The sequence below is a fragment of the Solanum pennellii genome, chromosome 7 (assembly GCF_001406875.1).
Source record: "Solanum pennellii chromosome 7, SPENNV200".
Classification (NCBI taxonomy): domain Eukaryota; kingdom Viridiplantae; phylum Streptophyta; class Magnoliopsida; order Solanales; family Solanaceae; genus Solanum; species Solanum pennellii.
The window spans coordinates 69,004,886-69,023,421 of record NC_028643.1 but is presented as its reverse complement, the minus strand read 5'-3'; the positions used below and the strand labels follow the sequence as shown (position 1 = coordinate 69,023,421).

At 31.9% G+C, this 18,536-nt stretch overlaps 2 protein-coding genes across 3 annotated transcripts; both read left to right on the top strand.

Annotated features, from left to right (window-relative positions):
* Positions 1–5,188: 5,188 nt before the first annotated feature.
* LOC107026360 (acetyl-CoA acetyltransferase, cytosolic 1-like) lies at positions 5,189–11,982 on the top strand. 2 transcript variants are annotated; one of them, XM_027918573.1, is made up of 15 exons: positions 5,189–5,346; positions 6,291–6,352; positions 7,395–7,493; positions 7,600–7,773; positions 7,892–7,997; positions 8,583–8,721; positions 9,164–9,241; positions 9,350–9,415; positions 9,806–9,891; positions 10,372–10,471; positions 10,617–10,727; positions 10,807–10,848; positions 11,093–11,179; positions 11,335–11,443; positions 11,776–11,982. In XM_027918573.1, exons 2-14 carry the CDS (start codon positions 6,316–6,318, stop codon positions 11,422–11,424), a joined length of 1,215 nt encoding a protein of 404 aa, XP_027774374.1. In that variant the 5' UTR covers positions 5,189–5,346; positions 6,291–6,315; the 3' UTR covers positions 11,425–11,443; positions 11,776–11,982. The 2 variants fall into 2 exon arrangements, with proteins under 2 accessions (XP_027774374.1, XP_015082790.1); XM_015227304.2 differs by having other exon boundaries at positions 6,260–6,352.
* A 2,412-nt stretch (positions 11,983–14,394) lies between these two features.
* On the top strand, positions 14,395–18,297 carry LOC107026361 (protein NOI4). The gene is made up of 3 exons (XM_015227305.2): positions 14,395–14,587; positions 16,643–16,825; positions 18,053–18,297. Exons 1-3 carry the CDS (start codon positions 14,582–14,584, stop codon positions 18,095–18,097), a joined length of 234 nt encoding a protein of 77 aa, XP_015082791.1. The 5' UTR covers positions 14,395–14,581; the 3' UTR covers positions 18,098–18,297.
* The last annotated feature ends 239 nt before the right edge of the window (positions 18,298–18,536 follow it).

Here is an 18,536-nt window from a genome sequence, read left to right as displayed (position 1 = left end):
AATGATCGAGGAGCAAAAGGATTATATCCACGAGCTCTTCTGAACAGATCAAAGGGGAAAGAGAAAACTTTGAGTGTTTTAAATTTTGCAAGTGGGATCCAATGTTAAAGTTAACCTGATTTTTTGATGTATCTGTTAGTTTTCGGTTAAATGATCAAATTGATCCTCTTTTATAATACATTAAAGGCCATTTATATTATGTGGAATATATTAACGATCAACATAAAGTAATCCTTATACATGAAGGATCATTTTGATTATTTTCTTAAAATAAAAGTATAGACATTGCTTAAAATTATAATTGACCTAAGCACACTTAAAATGGGCTAATTTATCTCAAGACTTTATCAAATGTACTAACCTATTGATATCTCTATTTCCTATCTTTTTCTCTACATATACACCTATCTTTTTACTTTATCACCATTTTTTAGTAGATAATCAAAGGGATATTCAGGTATATATTAATTTGCTGTGTTGAATTATTATCTATGTTTTTTTTTACTTATTGAAAAATATACCATAAGTTATCGTTCAAAATAAAATAAATATATATTTAGGTTGAGGTGATATCACAATTCTTAAAGAGAAAATTTCAAAAATAGCTAACATAATAGACACAATAAGGCTCTATACTTGTAGTTTTCATATTTGCGCTCTATAACTATAATTTCATTTGCTATGGAGATTGCGTTTAATGTTTCGCTTGCAAATATACAAATATGATGTACACACAAATTCTGTATTTATACATTTAGAAATTTTTCAGAATTCTGTTTATATATTTCGCTTGTAGATATAAAAACAAGGTAATTTGTTGTTACTTTTTCATAATTCATACTATACAAATAGCTAGGACAATCATATACAAATTCTGAATCAATCAACAATCGAATTATATAAAATTTTAATATATACAATTAGACGGCTATGGCTATGAATCACACATTTCCAAAATAGTAGCTATAGCATTTATTATCATTTAAATGGTTGCTATTCTGTGCACTTTTTATTTTTTATAAAAAAAATCAAATCGACTACGATATAATTTAAATCGACCTAATAATACTATTCTCGACTTCTATTCCTCTTCTGTACACTAACCTCAATATATAATGAAATAATATCAAAAATGTAAATAGCCATCTGAAAATATTAGTTAGAGATAATAGTAAGAGCATATCATTATAATTGTAAGAATTATAGAGAGAAAAATAATAATACCATTCTTCACTTTATGCCTATTAATTATCATGCTCATAAAATAGACCTTTTTTTCATTATTATTATTATTATTATTATTATCATCAGCCATCTCTACTAATTATTTTTTATTTGTTTCAAAATATCCTTCCATTTGTTTGACTTATGACTAATGATAATTGACATTTTTGATTTTTCTCCACTTACGTAGTACTTACTACTTGTGTTAATATAACCGCACCATTATAAAAAAGTTTATTAATTTCTTTGTGCTTTTATTTGATTCATATGCACTAAGATGACCCTACAAACGCATAATATTGATTAGACAAAATATCTTATTCAGAATAAGGGACAAAATAATAGAAATTGTCTTCGTTTCTTTTTAATTGTTATAATTTTCTTTTTAGAGTTAAAAGAAAAAAATTTAACTAATATTTTGCGATGTATTCTTTCATCACATTGATATGTAAAATATTACAATTTATAATACTTTTTTTTTTATAGTTTTTAAATATTAAAATATTAAATTAACGGAAAAGGGCCTAAATACCCTTAAAGTATTGGAAATGGTACAAGATTACCCTCCATCCACCTATTGGCTCCAAAATACCCTTCCCACCCACCTATTGGGTCCAAAATACCCTTGTCATCCACCTTTTGGTTCAAAATTGACCACTTATTTAACTGTTTTATATTTAAACTACTTAAATATTTTTTAAAATACGTGGCGCTCAACTATTTGTTATAATTTAACTTATTATTATAATTTATAAATCAATCAACTATCCACCCATTACTAATTAAATCCCTCTAAATTAATAAACCTGTCACATTATTAATGCAAGCTACTACCAATTGGTGTTTTTAAAAATTATAGAAGTAAATTATCATACATTCAAGTGGCTAATTAAAAATCACCGATAAACTTAAAAGTCTGACTATGTTCATCTTAATTATTCTTACGTCTCAATTATGTGATGTTACTTCATAGTTAACTTTTTTTCAAATATAATATATTAAAGGTTTTAAAACAAATCATAAATATTTATAAAATTATATTTAAAAAAAATGCATGAATTAATTCGGGATGTATATATTTCTTGACCTTTAATCATAAATTTCTATTCAATTTTAAAAGAAAGTGTCCTCCTAAATAAGTGGCTCAACCAAAATTTAATTGGGTCTTCAATTCGAACTCGAATAATTTTGGATGTAATTTTCAGGAATCTATAATTTCATCGTGTTTTAGTAGTGTTTATGACGATTTTGATATTATAATTGGATTATTAATTGGGTGAGGTTTAGTTAGTAATGAGTGGGTAGTGGGTTGGTTTATAATTATATTAATAAATTAAAATTATAACCAATAGTTGAACGCCAAGTATTTTAAAAAATATTTAAAGAGTTTAATTTTCAAATAATTTAAAAAGTAGTCAATTTTGAACTCAAAGGTGGATGACGGGGGTATTTTGGAGCCAATAGGTGGATGAAAAGGGCATTTTGAAGCCAATAGGTGGATAAAGGGTAATTTTGTACCATTTTCAATACTTCAAGGGTATTTTAGGCCCTTTTCCGTTAAATTAATATAATCTAAAACAAAATTAATAGATCAAATAATTTGTTTTTTTTAATTAGTTTAAAAATCAAATGTTATGCTATAATAGCATTATAGCAGCCCATTTAGACTAATTAAAGTCAACAAGGGCACCTCAAACTGGCTGTTGTGGGTTTGGCAGTGTGAGACGTAACAATATTTTTGACATGTGAATTAAATAATGTAAAATATTATCAAAACTATAGTTTATTTATATTATTTTCAAATTCCAACACCTTAATATAAATTATATTAAATGAGTATTTTAGCAGACATCTCCCTGGAGTGGTTGGTACATCACTTACAAATATTCGATGTTTTCTGTGTGAGACTAACTACACTCTTTTTTTCCTCTTAAAGTTTGATTATATTCAAAATTTCTATTTTTAATTTATTAGATTTTTTTTTTTCAAATTGAAAATAGGAAAATCTCAATCATTTTGCTAAACTTTTTATAAGTTTGAGTTTACCTAAGCTCTTTTTCTCTCGATATTCAATTTTATATCAAAAATTGATTAATTCTGAATTTACCGAAAAGTTTTATATAATGAATAAAATACTTTTTAATAAAAAATAACTCCATATTTAAAGATATAAATTCGAATTTACTTATAATAATAATTACTTCCTCCGTTTAAAAAAGAAAAGAATGATCCTATTTCCTTTTTGGTCTGTTTAAAAAAGAATGATCCCTTTCCTTTTTTAGCAAGACTTTAACTTTAACTTTTCATGTGACATGTTTAAGACAATAAAATTTAAAGGCATTTTGGTAGATTTGACATAACTTTAATTTATAACTATAAAAATTAAAAAAATTTCTTTCTTTTTTTAAAATTCCATTCAAAATCAAATTGGATTATCCTTTTTAAAACAGAGAAAATAATTAATACGAAGCGAAAAGATCACCATTTACGAAAGTATTTTATTAGGAGTATAATATTTTTTTTAGTCAATTATGGCAGAGTACCTTTCAAAGTTCACGTGCCACTGTAACATAATCTCTGTACTATGCACTTAAATTACACACACAAACTTAGAAAATATTTCTATCAGATTCCATCCAAAATAAAATTTAAGAAAAATAAAAAATGAAAAAAAGAGAAAGAAATCTTCTATTTTGTTAAAAAAGAAATAATTAAACAACAGTGTGTTTGGTAGAGAGAAAAATATTTTTTTGTTTTTTCTAGGAAATGAAAATTTTTAAGAAATAAATAAATAATATAATATGGGAAATATAAATAAATTTTATAACTGACACTTCACCTTTAATACTTATTTTACATGTGTTCGCCTCTGCCGCCTCCTGTCACTAACTCAGGCCCACCAACCAATTCTTCAGAGTCTCGGTCGTTATTATTCATATTACCAAAGTAAAAATAATAAAAAATGAAAAGAAAAAAAACTTTTTTGAGTTTATAAAATTTTGTTGTATTCTTAAGAAATTTATATATTAGAGATTAATTTTTCTCATAGTAAAATAGATTAATTATTAAAGAAGTAGTGATATTTTAAATTTTGATAATTTTAACGAGCTTAAAATAACAATAAAAAATCACATATACAGATATGATCAATTTTATTTTGTAAAAAATATATGCAAGAGAAGTGAAAATTTCGTATCAAAAAATGAGAAAAAATCTCTTTATTTATAGTGAACAAAGGATAAATGTCATAATATTTGATAAAAAAAAGACAACATTTCACAATTGTCACGACTCTTTAAAAAATGCGTAACCTTTTAGAAAAGGCACAAGCTGTAATAAAGGTCATACAAATCTTCAGCAAAATCACTATTCTTCAGAAAAGTCACAATCCTTCATTTCTTGTTTACACCTTCAAACTCAGTAATTTCTTACTAAAATAAAGTATATAAATCAAGTTTCTTAAAATAAATAAACATATACGAGCATCTTTCAAAATTTGATTATAATATTTTATTATTTTAAAGATATTTTAATTAGTAACATGATCGAACTATAATTAACTACACTTGAAAGAAATAGCTTTACAAAATTAGAATTATACTAAAACGATATAACTAAACTAACTTTATATTAAAACCATAAATAAATCTTTTCTCAAAATTTAAACATATTGAAGGTTTTACTTTAATAAAAATTAATCATAAATTAATTAAGAATTATTATCAAATATAAAATAAATTTTGCCATCGTTGTTATCCCACCAACCAAATAATCCCATAATATGAATTATCAAAATTCGTTTAATTGAAAAAGTTATTTTAAAATTAATTAGAGTAATAAATACTTTTTAAAAGCAAAATGAAATGGATAATCGTCTTTTCTAGGAACATTATACTCCAATGTGAATATTTCGCTGATAAAATCAAAATTTAATCGGCCTCTAATGTTAGATATGGGACACCTAGCAATAAAGCCGGTCTAGGAACAAAACAGACCGCCCGGTCACCGGGTTATCTATATATAGTCCTCTTCTTCTTCCCTGTAAAATGCACATTCAGCTTTCACTCACTTTCTTTGTGCTCTGCTCCATTGAAATCATCGAAATCTCCTTCAACTTCTGAGGTATTTCAATTCATAATCAGTCTCTACCAATCAGCATTTCTGTGTTTTCATCTCAATTTTTTTTTAATCTTGGATTTTACTTACCAAATTTATGCTAAATTCCATGCAAGTTCATGCTAGAAATTTGAAATTCTTTTTTTTTTCTAGTTTAGATCTGCGAGCGAATCAGGTGAGGCGTATATAGTTCTATGGATTTACAGTATTTAGTGAATCATTTCATCATTTTCTAGATCGCATACTGTCACCCTTTTTGTTTCAATATTCATTTGCTTGATGAGCCTGTTTTCAAGTCTCACTTATAGGGCGTGTTCCGTACGAAGGAGTTTTCCATTAAAAATGTTTTTTAAGGAAAATAGCTGGGTTTCTTAGTAAGTTGCTTGTGTAAAAAAATACATTTCTTGAAATAGTTGTATTTATTTAACTTAGACAAACATGTGAGGTGGGTTTAGGGTAGAGTTGTGGGATGGTGGGGAAAAAGATGAGTTGTGTAGAGGTTGGGAGGACCCAATCAAGGTGAAATGTTACTTGTGGAACTTTGTTTTTCTACTTTCGTTTCGTTAGAGAAGTCATTTACCTCATTTATTATCTTCCAAAAGGAAAATTGAAAAATGTTTTCTTTCAGACCGATCACACCCTCTATCAAGGAATTAGAAAAAAAATATTATTTTAAGACGAATTTCACATTTTTTGGCTCATAGTGCACTAGCTAATCTATGACTTGATGGTGCTGATTAATGTGTGAAAATATCTTTGGGAAAGATAGTATAGTAGATGTGTTGTAGTTGAGGCTATGTTTTTCATTTCTCATGCTTTTTTCTTTGCTATGATTTGATATATAATATGAAATTTAGGTGATATTTGGGTCATACAATTTTTTTTCTATTGATGGTATTGTGATTCCTTTTGTTGATAGAAAGAGACCTGATTAGTTTTGGGTGAAACGGACATCCATTTTCATACATATTCACAATGGCTCCAGCAGCAGCAGATACCATCAAGCCTAGAGGTAACAACTTATGCTCTCTTAGTACCTAGCCTAGAATCTTTATTTGATGTAAAGATAGCCAGTTGATTGTTGATGCTTTGTGTATGAGCCAGCACTATGATCTATGCAAATTTGATTTTCATGGTGACCATTTATTAGTAGCCAGGGGTGTTCTTTGGTCCCATGGCTATTCACATGGATGAACAACCTTCTATGCTTACACAAGAACTTAGTGTTTTGTCCATTTTTGTATTTGATTTTTTCATTAAAATTTTCAATCATAAAAAAGAATCATTAAAAAGTAGTTTTCTATAGATAGTCATTAGGAAATAAGTTGCTTTCTATTTGGAGGATATTGTCTCTTTTACATAAAGAGGAAAAATAATCTTTTTTATCTGTCTCGTATTTTCCACATTCCTAACAAACTGAAAGTGTGAGCATTTCTATAAGTCAGTCTTACCATGAGACACTGTTGAATCTGACCTGGGTTTTTGCTAATATATGTGGATTTCATTTGGCAAGTCTTGATTTTGTATGGTCAGTTGGATATTTGTTCACGAAATGCAAAAGCTTCAAATGCACATTGCAAGGTTAACTTGTAGTTTCAGTTACTTAAAACAACCTTCTTTTTTTTAATAATCTCTAGTTGAAACCTTTAGAGTGGAATGCTCTTCTTACTGTTATTTTATGTAAAATGGAGAGTCCACAAACTGGTAGCACATTTTTCTACTTTTCAAAACCATAAATTTTCTGCTGATATTCCCGCTACAAAAGACTCAGACAGCCTACTGAGGCTCAGATGATTGATTGATATTGTCTACATTGTCAAAACAGTATTTCATCGAGTTCGGCGTCTCTCTTTCTTTTGATGTTCTTTTATCAGGTAAATTGGTGCATCATAGTTGTATTTTGTTTTTTCTAGATTTTGGTTTGCTATGTTGTGAAAAAGATTTTCCAAACTGTGTTTTCTGATAATTTCTCATTATTTGTGCTTTAATGTGAACATATGTTTGCATTGTTGGTGTTTGATAATTGCTCAGTATTTGTGCTTTAATGTGAACAGATGTTTGCATTGTTGGTGTTGCCCGTACTCCAATGGGGGGCTTCCTTGGTTCTCTTTCCTCGTTGCCAGCCACAAAACTTGGATCAATAGCCATTGAGGGTAGGACTCTAGCTATTTTCATAGTTATTTCATCATAGAAACCCAATTGACTGGCAATAATAATTTCTTTGAGTTTCAGTTAATCCCTTTGTTGGTTGAACTTTAGGTGCTCTTAAGAAAGCAAATGTTGATCCATCACTAGTAGAAGAAGTCTTCTTTGGAAATGTCCTCAGTGCAAACCTGGGACAGGCTCCTGCTAGGCAAGCTGCATTGGGTGCAGGACTACCCAATACGGTGGTTTGCACCACTGTGAACAAAGTTTGTGCATCTGGATTGAAAGGTATGCACCTTCCTGTTGTATTTATTTCCTGGAGACCTCTGTCCCCTTTAATAACTGTTATGAGAGTGAAAGAGGTATTTGTTTTTTTGACAATATATAATTTTATATGGCTTTGCAGCAACTATGCTTGCAGCTCAAAGTATTCAGTTGGGCATCAATGAGGTGGTTGTGGCTGGTGGAATGGAAAGCATGTCCAATGTTCCCAAATACATTGCAGAAGCAAGGTTTGCGTTCTTCAAAAGTTGAACCACTGTGATAATACAAATTCTTTTAAGAAGCACCTCAGTCTCCCTTAGCAAAGAAGGATAGTGATACAAAATGATATGTTTCGAGTCGCACACTTTAGGAAGAGTGGTGCTGTTTTCTTACTACTTTCCCAAGGCACATTTTATAAATATGTCTACAACTTCGAACCTATCTTTTTGTGCTTCAACAGCGTACATGTGTTGTCCCGATATCTTAAGTTCTTCACATGCTTAATCAACAATTCCAAAGCCAGTTCATATTCCTGTTAACCAGCTTTCATCACTTCTTATTATTCAGGCTTGCACCTTGACCCATTTATGATCTGTTCCTCATCAGCCATACATTTTTAGATCTCTCCCCGTTGAGTTTTATGATCTGTTCCCAGTCAGACATAAATTATAGATCTCTCCCCACTGAGTTTTATATGGTTAATGTATTGTTCGTAATACGGTAGAGTTGTTGCGCTGGTCACTTCTATTTTTTTCCATTACAAAAGTTCTTATTAGTTAATATCGTTCTTCAATTCTGTTTTATCACTTCATTGATCAATGCCATAATCACAGGAAGGGATCTCGTCTTGGACATGATAGTCTGGTTGATGGAATGCTTAAAGATGGTTTGACTGATGTTTATAAGGATTGTGGTATGGGAGTTTGTGCAGAAACATGTGCTTCAAATCATAAAATTACAAGAGAGGAGCAGGTTTGTCTTTATATACATATTTGTTTTTCTATAATTTGCATCGTGCTGCAAGTTTGGCTCTGACTTTAATTCCATATACCAAAGATTTTTCTACTGTTGGTTTTTCTAATTTATACTTACATATCTATTCCTCCTTATCTTTGTTTTTGGTTCTTTTGATGTTTGATAATTGATACCACCATTTGTTGAAGCTTCTATGAGAAACAATAACTATTGTGGTACATGTGGTCTGCTCTTTCTAATGCTGTGTCATTATTTCTATGCAATGTTGAACCATTTTGATTTTCTATTCCCTGTTCCACTTGTTTGCCACACGCAACTAAAGTGGATTATCATTCTGTTTTCTCTTAGTTTTCAGCTATCCGCTAAGTAGATTTGCTGAAGTCTTTTATTTTCTGAAGCCTGAAGAAGTCAAGCACTTATATCTCTCTTATATATGCAGGATGATTATGCAGTTCAAAGTTTTGAACGTGGAATTGCTGCTCAGGAAGCAGGTGCTTTCGCATGGGAGATTGTACCGGTAAAAGTTATTAGCACTTGGTCTCTAGATATTTCTTCATACTCAAATAAAGCAACTTCTTTTCAGTTCGTTTATTTTACGGTTCTAATGAATTCTGACAATGTTCAGGTTGAGGTGCCTGGAGGAAGAGGAAAGCCATCCATTATTGTTGACAAGGATGACGGTCTAGGAAAGGTGAGTACATTAATATGACAATTTATTAGTCAAAGCAAAACTAATACCATACATGTATGGGCTCCTCTACTTTTTCTCGTGAAGCGCTCTTGGAGAATTAATTTTGCCACTCTCAGACCTACTCCCCATAAGGGAAGTAAAGTGGAATAGCTAGAAAATGAAGCTAAATGCAACTTCTAAATCACTGTAGTTTCTTATTGAAGGGGATGAAGCGAATATTCTGACTAGTTATTTTGACCTTCATATTTGTGCCTTCCAAGTACTAAAAGGATTAGATATATGAATTTACTTCTTTGGTACTTAAAAGATGTTATGATATAGGCACATGCATTTATACTGCCTACAGTCTCCTGCCTTCATCACTCATAATTTCTGTGTTTTTCTTGCCAGTTTGATGGTGCAAAATTGAGAAAACTCCGACCAAGTTTTAAGGATAAAGATGGTACTGTTACTGCTGGTAATGCTTCTAGCATAAGGTTCGTGGATTTAATTTTCTACCATGTTCTGTTTTTCTTGTTCTCACGTGTTTGTTTAACAATAACTTTTTGTTAACCTAACCAATAAATGCATTTCCTACTTCTAGAATCTTGGTTAACTACTCTGAAATTTACTTGCACTAACTTTCTCTCTCTTTAATTACTGCATCCCAAACAATGGCTGAAAAAGATTTGTTGAATACAGTTACAATTATATCTTTACATTTCTGGTTCATTTGTAAAAAGTAATTTCTTACACTTTGCGTCCATAGTGGGAGCTTAGTTAGTTAGGTCATCTACTATGCTGTTTAAGAACATCTTTCACCTGAAATGTGAATAGTTCAGTGAAACATGATAAGTACTGGCTGTTGAACCCTATTGAAAATTTGAAACTGGAAATCATAATATGATAACTTCAAGAGATTCTTCGTTTATCTTTTCCAATAAAATTTGTTGACAAGAGAAATCTTTCATTTTCAGTGATGGTGCTGCAGCATTGGTCTTAGTAAGTGGAGAGAAGGCTATAAAACTAGGATTAAATGTTATTGGAAAGATCTCAGGCTACGCGGATGCTGCTCAGGTACTTCATGTCTATGAATTTGAGAATAGAGTTTAGGCACTCCTTGTGTAAGATTTTGGAGTACCAATGGTTATTACCTTTTTCTTTCCTTATCTGGTGGTTAAACTTACGCTCTTGTTGTTCTCATCTAAATTTAATCTTGCAGGAACCTGAATTATTCACAACTGCACCTGCTCTAGCAATTCCCAAAGCTATCAAAAGTGCTAGCTTAGAGGCTTCTCAAATTGATTACTATGAAATAAATGAAGCCTTTGCTGTATGCACTCTTACCTACTTCTTTTAAACTAGCCTGTTTCATTTGTGTGAGCATCCTCCTTAGCAGACCTTACTTGCAGGTGGTATCTCTTGCAAATCAAAAGCTGCTTGGTCTTAATCCAGTGAGTGCTGCATCTATCCTATATGCTTATTAAATCTTGAGATACAAAATTTGTTAATCTCTTTAACTTCGACACTCTCAGTCGGGATGTATTATCTAAGAAAACTGTTTTTCGATTATATGCTTTTATACGAAAATGGAACAAGGATAAGATCACATTAAGTCGTAACTTACTTGGTCTGGTGGTACTTTATATAGTGTGGAACAAGCACAGAATGATAGTAACCTTTTGTTTGTTCACTCAGGAAAAAGTTAATGTACACGGTGGGGCTGTATCTTTGGGGCATCCTCTTGGATGCAGTGGAGCTCGTATATTAGTTACACTTCTCGGGGTACGTGTCACTACTGCAACATTTTGGTGTTTTAAGTTCAAATGATTGTTTCTTTTAATGTCCTATTATGATCTTTTCTTCTGACATGAATATTGATAAATCTATTGTCCGTTGACGTTTGCTTCAAATCTATTTTCTCAATACAATGTTTGCAGGTGTTGAGACAGAAAAATGGCAAATATGGAGCTGCTGGTGTTTGCAATGGAGGAGGAGGTGCCTCCGCCCTTGTCCTAGAGCTTGTGTAATCCTTTTTTTTTGTTTTTGGTAAGTCTGAAGATTGGAAACTCATTGAGAATTTTGTCTACCAATGTGATATTGCATGTATAGAATTCAGAGATGCTCTTGATGGATCATTTAACTGGACAACAATGGTAAATATTGGAATAGTATGTGATGGTTGTTCAATGAGATGACCTCAAAAGATGATAATTCCATTAAAATTTCGTTTCGGACTGTTCCTTTTGTCCTAGTGTTGTATAAGCTCATATGATTCATCAACTGTAATGGAACACTGTACATTTCTTTAGTTGGACGTATTAGATGGACTGAGATCATTTCTGTTTACCTTAGTGTATATATTTGTTTTTGTTTTGCAGGTTAGTGTTTCAGACTATTTATGATAGACAGTGCTTGCAACGGATTAGATCTAGCAGGGCGTCTTCAACCAGAGAGATGACTCTGTAACTTCTACTTCTTCGTTTTCTTTTTCTTCTTTCCTTTGTAATGTTAATTTAAGACGCGTTGTATTCTTCAAAAATAAATGAAAGGTTCTTCACGAAGTAAATGACCCTCGATTTCAAACATTTTCATGTGTCCAGAGGGCATAGGATATTGAATTAGTAACTTTGACACTTCCCAGTGCACTAGAAAGGTAGCGACCGCAGGTTTTCCTGAACGTTGTTAATAAATTTTTAAAAAAAACACTTCAGAGATATAGCCTTGTGTACTAAATCCACTTCAAAAAGACAAATCCAATCTAGTCCCCATTTGTTTCCTAAACCATTCTAGACTTCTCCTTGGTCATAGACTCATAGAAAATGAAAAGTATTTTAGGAAATATGGCACATAAAATGTTGGAATTTAAAAGTTCATAAAAACACCGTTTCCCCCCCCCCCCTTGAAACAGACTAAAAAGAAAAGTAAGTCAAACAAATTAAAGCAGAGACAAGAGTAAAGCTAAGATTTTGTATTTGTATATGTTGTGCAGTTCTATTCATATAGAGCTGATTTAACTTATTTGGATTTGAATAAGTAAAAGCGGACAGAAACAACAAATATACTTGCTTTTGTCAAGACGTTTGTTAATGACTTACTAGCAATATTTGAGTCAGAAGTTTTCACTATTAAAGAAACTCAAATATGAACAAACATCTACAAACTACTATATATACATAAAATTTAATTTTAATCATATACGAATAACGTAATTTTTCATCAATCAACGAAAATTTCAAATAAACCATCTCAAGTCTACCGCCCCTTCGACCAGGCCTTAAAGAACTTATTTCAATGTTCAAATAAACAATATTGTAACGATCCTTTGTACACTATTTTGGAATCATCGATGAAAATAGCGGCTAGTGTATAGAAACATAGGTATAAAAACCATAATTTTAGCCAGCTAAGTATGAGATGTCCATAGAAAAACACAAGCATCATCATACACATATATATATATAGTGTATGACACAGAATTACAGATTTAAATAACAAATTTCTATGTCATTGTTTTTTTTGAAGTTAAAAATCAAAGTGTTAAATTACTCCAAGAAAGTGGTAAACAAAAAACAAGAGGATCCAGTTGTAAAGAGATCAATTAATTCCATAAAACTATTATGGCCTATAATCAACTTGTACTATATATATTTTGAGCCACACTATAATCACTAGCTTGGCCTAAACTATTGTTTTCCAGCTATGCAATCTTTCTCGGGGTTTCCAACACAAATTTTCAGTTTTTGTATATCATCAATCGAGTTTTAAAATAACGATAAAATTATTTTTTATACATTCTTAAGTGATGAGTTCAAACTACATATGAACTAGTAATGTATGTGTGAAAGAGTAAACTGCCTACATTATACGATCTTCTGAAGTGGAATTCTTTCATGAACTCTGTATAAATACATATATTAAACTATCCTTTACAAGGAACATGTTTTCTATCAACTTTTCTTTTTAAACTTTTTTTATTTATATGACTCGAAATCGTTACATAAGATTTTAAATGCTTAGTTGGAGAAGACTCTAGCTATACTTTTTGCCACAATGCCATTCATATTAATGGTCTTCATTGTCTCATAATTTAATTTTGAAACGTGTATATATATACAAATTTAGACAATACTTGATCTAGTTTTTTTACGATAGAGGCAAATATCCCAAAAGTTTGACGGAGGGTATTTGCGTACCATTTACGATAGTTTGGGGTATATTTATCATTTTTTCTATGAATAAATACATCAAATGCAATATGAGTTAGTGGATACCCCGAATTGTCGTAAACGATACAAATACCCTTCGTCATATTTGTGGGACATTGGTGTCCCTGCCGTCCAAAAACGATATATACCCTTTATACTAACGAATAAATATCTGTCATAATCTTATCCACCGATTCGACATTTATTAACTATCGAATCAACAAATAAGATTATGTCACATGTTTCTATTTAGTCTTTCGTTAGGGGGATGATGAATACTTTAGCCTTACACTTAAAATTTAATCCACAACAGAATAAACATGAGTAAAAGTAGTTAGAATGAGAAACGTTTGTGCCAAATTCTTTAGGCATAATACATGTATTGGACCCTAAACTTGGTTTCAAATTTTCACTTTGACCTCCAACTTTCATAATGCGCAAATAGACACTTTAACTATCCAACTTTTATATAAATAAACACATGAGTCCTACATGACACAATACACGTAGTACACTACGTAGGATAAAAAAGACATGTAAAACACATGTGTCTATTTGTTTAACTTTATACAAGTTTAAGTGTCTATTTGTGCATATCCAAATAAATGTAATTTGAAGTCAAGTTAAATGACATATTTAGTTATTATGTCAATTTTTTAATTTAAATTTGATTATGATAGAGGAAATTTTTTTTTAAAAAAAAAAACATAACCTGAAAGTGGGCCCACAGTGAAGCCAGCTGTACGTCTATCTATCTACCTTTTTGAGTCTGTTTCCCTTTTTTCATATTCTTCTTCCCTTCTCTCTACCATTTCCGTTTCCATTTTGCAGAGACAGAAAGAAGAAAAAGGAGAGAATTTCTCTTTCCTTTTTTTTTTTATTTATACACCAAAAAAGATTCACAAAAAATCAAGAAAAGGGTCATAAACAATTTTGTTTTTCGAAAGATTTTTCTCTCTGTTTCTGTCTAAAAGAATTCATGGCGGTAAGATTCTTATTTTGTTTCTCTCTTTTAAATAATCTTCTTTGGTTTGTTTTGTTTTAGAGAAAAATACCCTTTTTTAATTTTGAGCTTGTTTTTTGTTCCCCTGCAAAAAGAAAAGGTTGGGGTGATGGGATAGATAAAAAAAAAGGAAAAAAGAAATATAGTAGTTCTTGATTATTTTGATTTTTGGGTGATTTTTTCTTTTTTTTTTTGGTATAATTTTCTTAAGGATTTCTATGTATTTTATGTCTGTTATTTATGTTGATGAAAGAAAGGAGTCATTTCCAAGGTGATTTTTTTTGTTTGTGGGGTGTGGGGGGTGATAGGGTTATTCCTTGGAACCTCATGTGAAAAGATCAAATTTTTGTTGTTCTGAAAGTTAAATTCTTGAAACCAATAATGGAGTAGAAATTCAAATGGTATTATCTTAGGGATTAGAGGTGTACCCTTATTTGTTTTGGGGTTTAGTATATAGACATTTAAAGAAAACCCCTTCTGTTATTGTGTGTGTATTTAAGTTTTGTTTTCTAAAAGTTAACTCTTGAAAACTAATGATGGAGTGGAAGCCAAAGGGTACTATCTTATGGATTATAGGTGTTATTTTTTTTTTTGTCTGTGTGTTTTTGGGGGTCTTGAAGCCTCTTGTCCTTTATATTTGGTTTTTTAAAAGTTAAATGCTTGAAACTGATAATAGACTGGAAACTCAAATGGTATGGTCTTAGGGATGAGAGGTGTACATGTTCAGCCTTACTGTTATCTTCCTATTTGGTTGTTATAGTTTCCTAGCAATCCTTCTTTCATTATATTCCTTTTGAGTCTAGGGTCTCTTGAAAAACAACCTCTCTACCCAGCAAAGGTAGGACCCAGCAAAGGTAGGGTACGGTCTTTGTACATCTTATTCTCCACAGACCTCACTTGTGGGATTATGGGTATGTTGTTGTTGTTCGAAAAATTTGGAGCGACATATTCTAGCATGTACCCAATGTACATGAGTGGTCTTGGAGTACATGAGTGGCCTGAGAGATTCTTTCTTTTGAACGCATTGTAGAAACTAGAAATCAAGAGCATTGGAGGGAATGCACATTTGTGTGGACTTTTAGGAGTTCACAGAAGTTGCATCAGATAATGATTTTGCACTTGCAAATCAAATTATAAAAGAGCATAGATGTTTTGGACTTCTCAAGTGCCATTTCTTTTGTCACTTTCAGTGAGACTTTTCAATGATTTGTTCACACACATTATCCTTTTCATAATATTTGTATTTATTATTAACATTGCAATTCTCTCTGTTTTTAGTAGAAGTGTGATTTTTGAGTTCTTAGTTTTTTTAAGTATAGAGTATAAAACAATATGCTACTACTTTTTGCATTAATTCGCATGTGAATGGTAACTTTCACCTGTTTGCTTCTACGAATTTAGTTGTATCGTTTTGATATAAGCCTATTCCTACAGTAATTACTTTAGCAAGCTGAGGTGCCATCTGCTGTCAAAACTGATTTTGGTCCATTCCTAGTTTTCCTCACCTAAATGCATGTCTATATTGAATAGTTAACAAAAACCATGAGAAAATTATGCAGCACACCCAATTCTTTTGTAATGGTAGACCCAGGTGTACTGAAACTCATGTGCTGGTTCAGATTCCTAGTTCTTTTTTTTTGGGGTGGGGGAATTGGAAGATTTGTGTTAAACAGATCTTGTGTGCCCTTTTGTATCTCCTTTCCGGTGGTCTTTTGTGCACTTGAGCACCTTATGTTCTTGCATCTTTTTACTACTCGACTTACTTTGTAATACTGAAGCATTTTTAGTACAAGCAATATCTTAAATGTTCCCTTTTAACAGTAAATACCATTTCATGATCCTAAACTAATGTGTTTTTCCATTTTCCAATGTTTAATATGCATTTGTTTCTTTACTGCACAAGTGTGATGATTTGCAGCCTTCTAAATTTGCCTTAAAGTTGAATATCTCAAACAATCAGAATTTAGCCCACTGAATTTATTTTTGTGGGAGGGAGTTTTTTCTGCAATATGTGATGGTTATTTTTAATCTCTGCAGGAAAAAGGCCAGCCGCTTCCTAAGTTCGGCGAGTGGGATGTCAATGACCCATCGTCAGCTGAAGGATTCACAGTGATCTTTAATAAAGCTCGAAATGAGAAGAAGACAGGTGGCAAGGTAGACTCACCACCAAAGGGTGACTCTGCATACAAAAATAAAGCAACGCTTGGAAAACCTCAATCAGTAAGTCGTGGCCCATATAATGGCTGTTAGTTCTGTTACTACTTGTATTATGCAGATTGTCATTACTGTCTTAGATTTGATAGTTTGAGGAAAAAGGTACATGAAGCTCGTAAATGTACTAATTTGTATTGGTCTAAAATGTTGTTTGAACTGATGTTCTAACCTCATCTCCCATAAGTAACTTCTAGAATCAAGAACATCTGTAGCGAAGCATCTAATATCATTTCCCAAAACAATAATAGATACTCCATCTCTCGTAATATATAGGACAATGATCTGCTTTCCTTGGAGCCCCACCTTGTGGTCAGGGGGTTCGAAAACCCATGCAGCAGAAAATTATACTATTAACACCGGGTTAAAGTAATTTTTATGTATGTATAGTAGATATCAAACCCGCTTCAACTAGTTCGTGTGTCTACTTCTTCAGATTCCTAAGGAATGACTTCTTTCTATAGGTGGAAACTATTCAACTTTAAACCCCTTCTCTCAATGAGATGATTTATAGTCGCACAAGTATCTATTGCTTGTTTAGACCACATGTTTCAAAAGTCAATCCTTCTTTCTTAAATTTTGTGCCCAGTCAAACAGTTCTATGTGGCGGAGGGAGAAACATTTCGTCATAATATTTCATGTACTGTTTACAAGGATATTTCATATACTCTTGCACCCAAGGGTGTGTCCTGGTGGTCAATGAAGTAGGTTGAGGTCTTGGGTTCACAAATCCTAACCTGACACAAAATGATACTAGGTGATTTCTTCCCGTGTGTCCTAGCCTTGGTGGACAAAGTTACTTGGTACCCGTTATTGGTGGGAGGTGGGAGGTTGTAGATATGCCATGCAATTAGTTGAGGTATGGGCAAGCTGGCCCGGATTCTTGTTGGAAGTTACTACTAACCAACTGTAAACTATCTTCTGTCTTTTTACTACAACCTGAATCCTAATGTTATGCATATATCATATTAGTTCTCTATCTATGATCAATGCATATGCTCAGTTTTACAAATTACAAGTAAATAACATATAACTTGAGGACTTGTTGAGGAATTTCTCATTAGCGAGTAAACAAGATCCTATTCCCATTGTACTTGTGGGTGAACCCAAAGGATCCCACATAATGCCCAAGAACAAAGAAAATATGTTGTTTCGTCGTCTGTTTTTCTGTACTATTACGTCTTTATTTATACCTAACTTCCAGACTATGACTTTTCTGGTTGCACTGCGTTTCAGAAAAAATGGTTCTGCTGTATGCAGTCTACTGCTGCTGAATCATGAACTTCTCTTAGCTTCTACAACCTGAACTGGGAAATGATGTTAGTTTGGAACCAGACGCGACAAGTGTACTAGAACACTGGAGCTGTAGTCAAGATGTGACAAGTAATTTTGCTGTTGTATTTCGGATTATTTACTCATAAAATGCTGGCTTTTGCTACCAAAAGATATTTATGATATATATTTGTTTATTTTTTTTCTTATCTTGACTGCATCATTGTTTCTATTATGTTGTACCTTCCCCATTTTCTTGCCAATGTTAGGGATGGATTTTGTTAGTGTTGGTTCTTGATTGACAATACTTGAGCCAAGGGTCCTCCGAAGACAACCTCTTTACCTCTATGAGGCAAAGGTATGGATGGTCTGCGTACACCCTATCCTCCCTCGACTCCACTTATGAGATCTCGTTTTGTTAGCCAGAAGCCCAGAAGGTATGAAAGTG

Excerpts from the sequence above, each read along its gene's own strand:
- LOC107026360 (XM_027918573.1), top strand. The coding sequence starts at position 6,316 with ATGGCTCCAGCAGCAGCAGATACCATCAAGCCTAGAG. Across the intron at positions 9,416-9,805 it reads AGGATGACGGTCTAGGAAAG|TTTGATGGTGCAAAATTGAG; the intron begins GTGAGTACATTA and ends TTTTCTTGCCAG. Across the intron at positions 11,180-11,334 it reads TATTAGTTACACTTCTCGGG|GTGTTGAGACAGAAAAATGG; the intron begins GTACGTGTCACT and ends CAATGTTTGCAG.
- LOC107026361 (XM_015227305.2), top strand. Across the intron at positions 16,826-18,052 it reads CGCTTGGAAAACCTCAATCA|AAAAAATGGTTCTGCTGTAT; the intron begins GTAAGTCGTGGC and ends ACTGCGTTTCAG.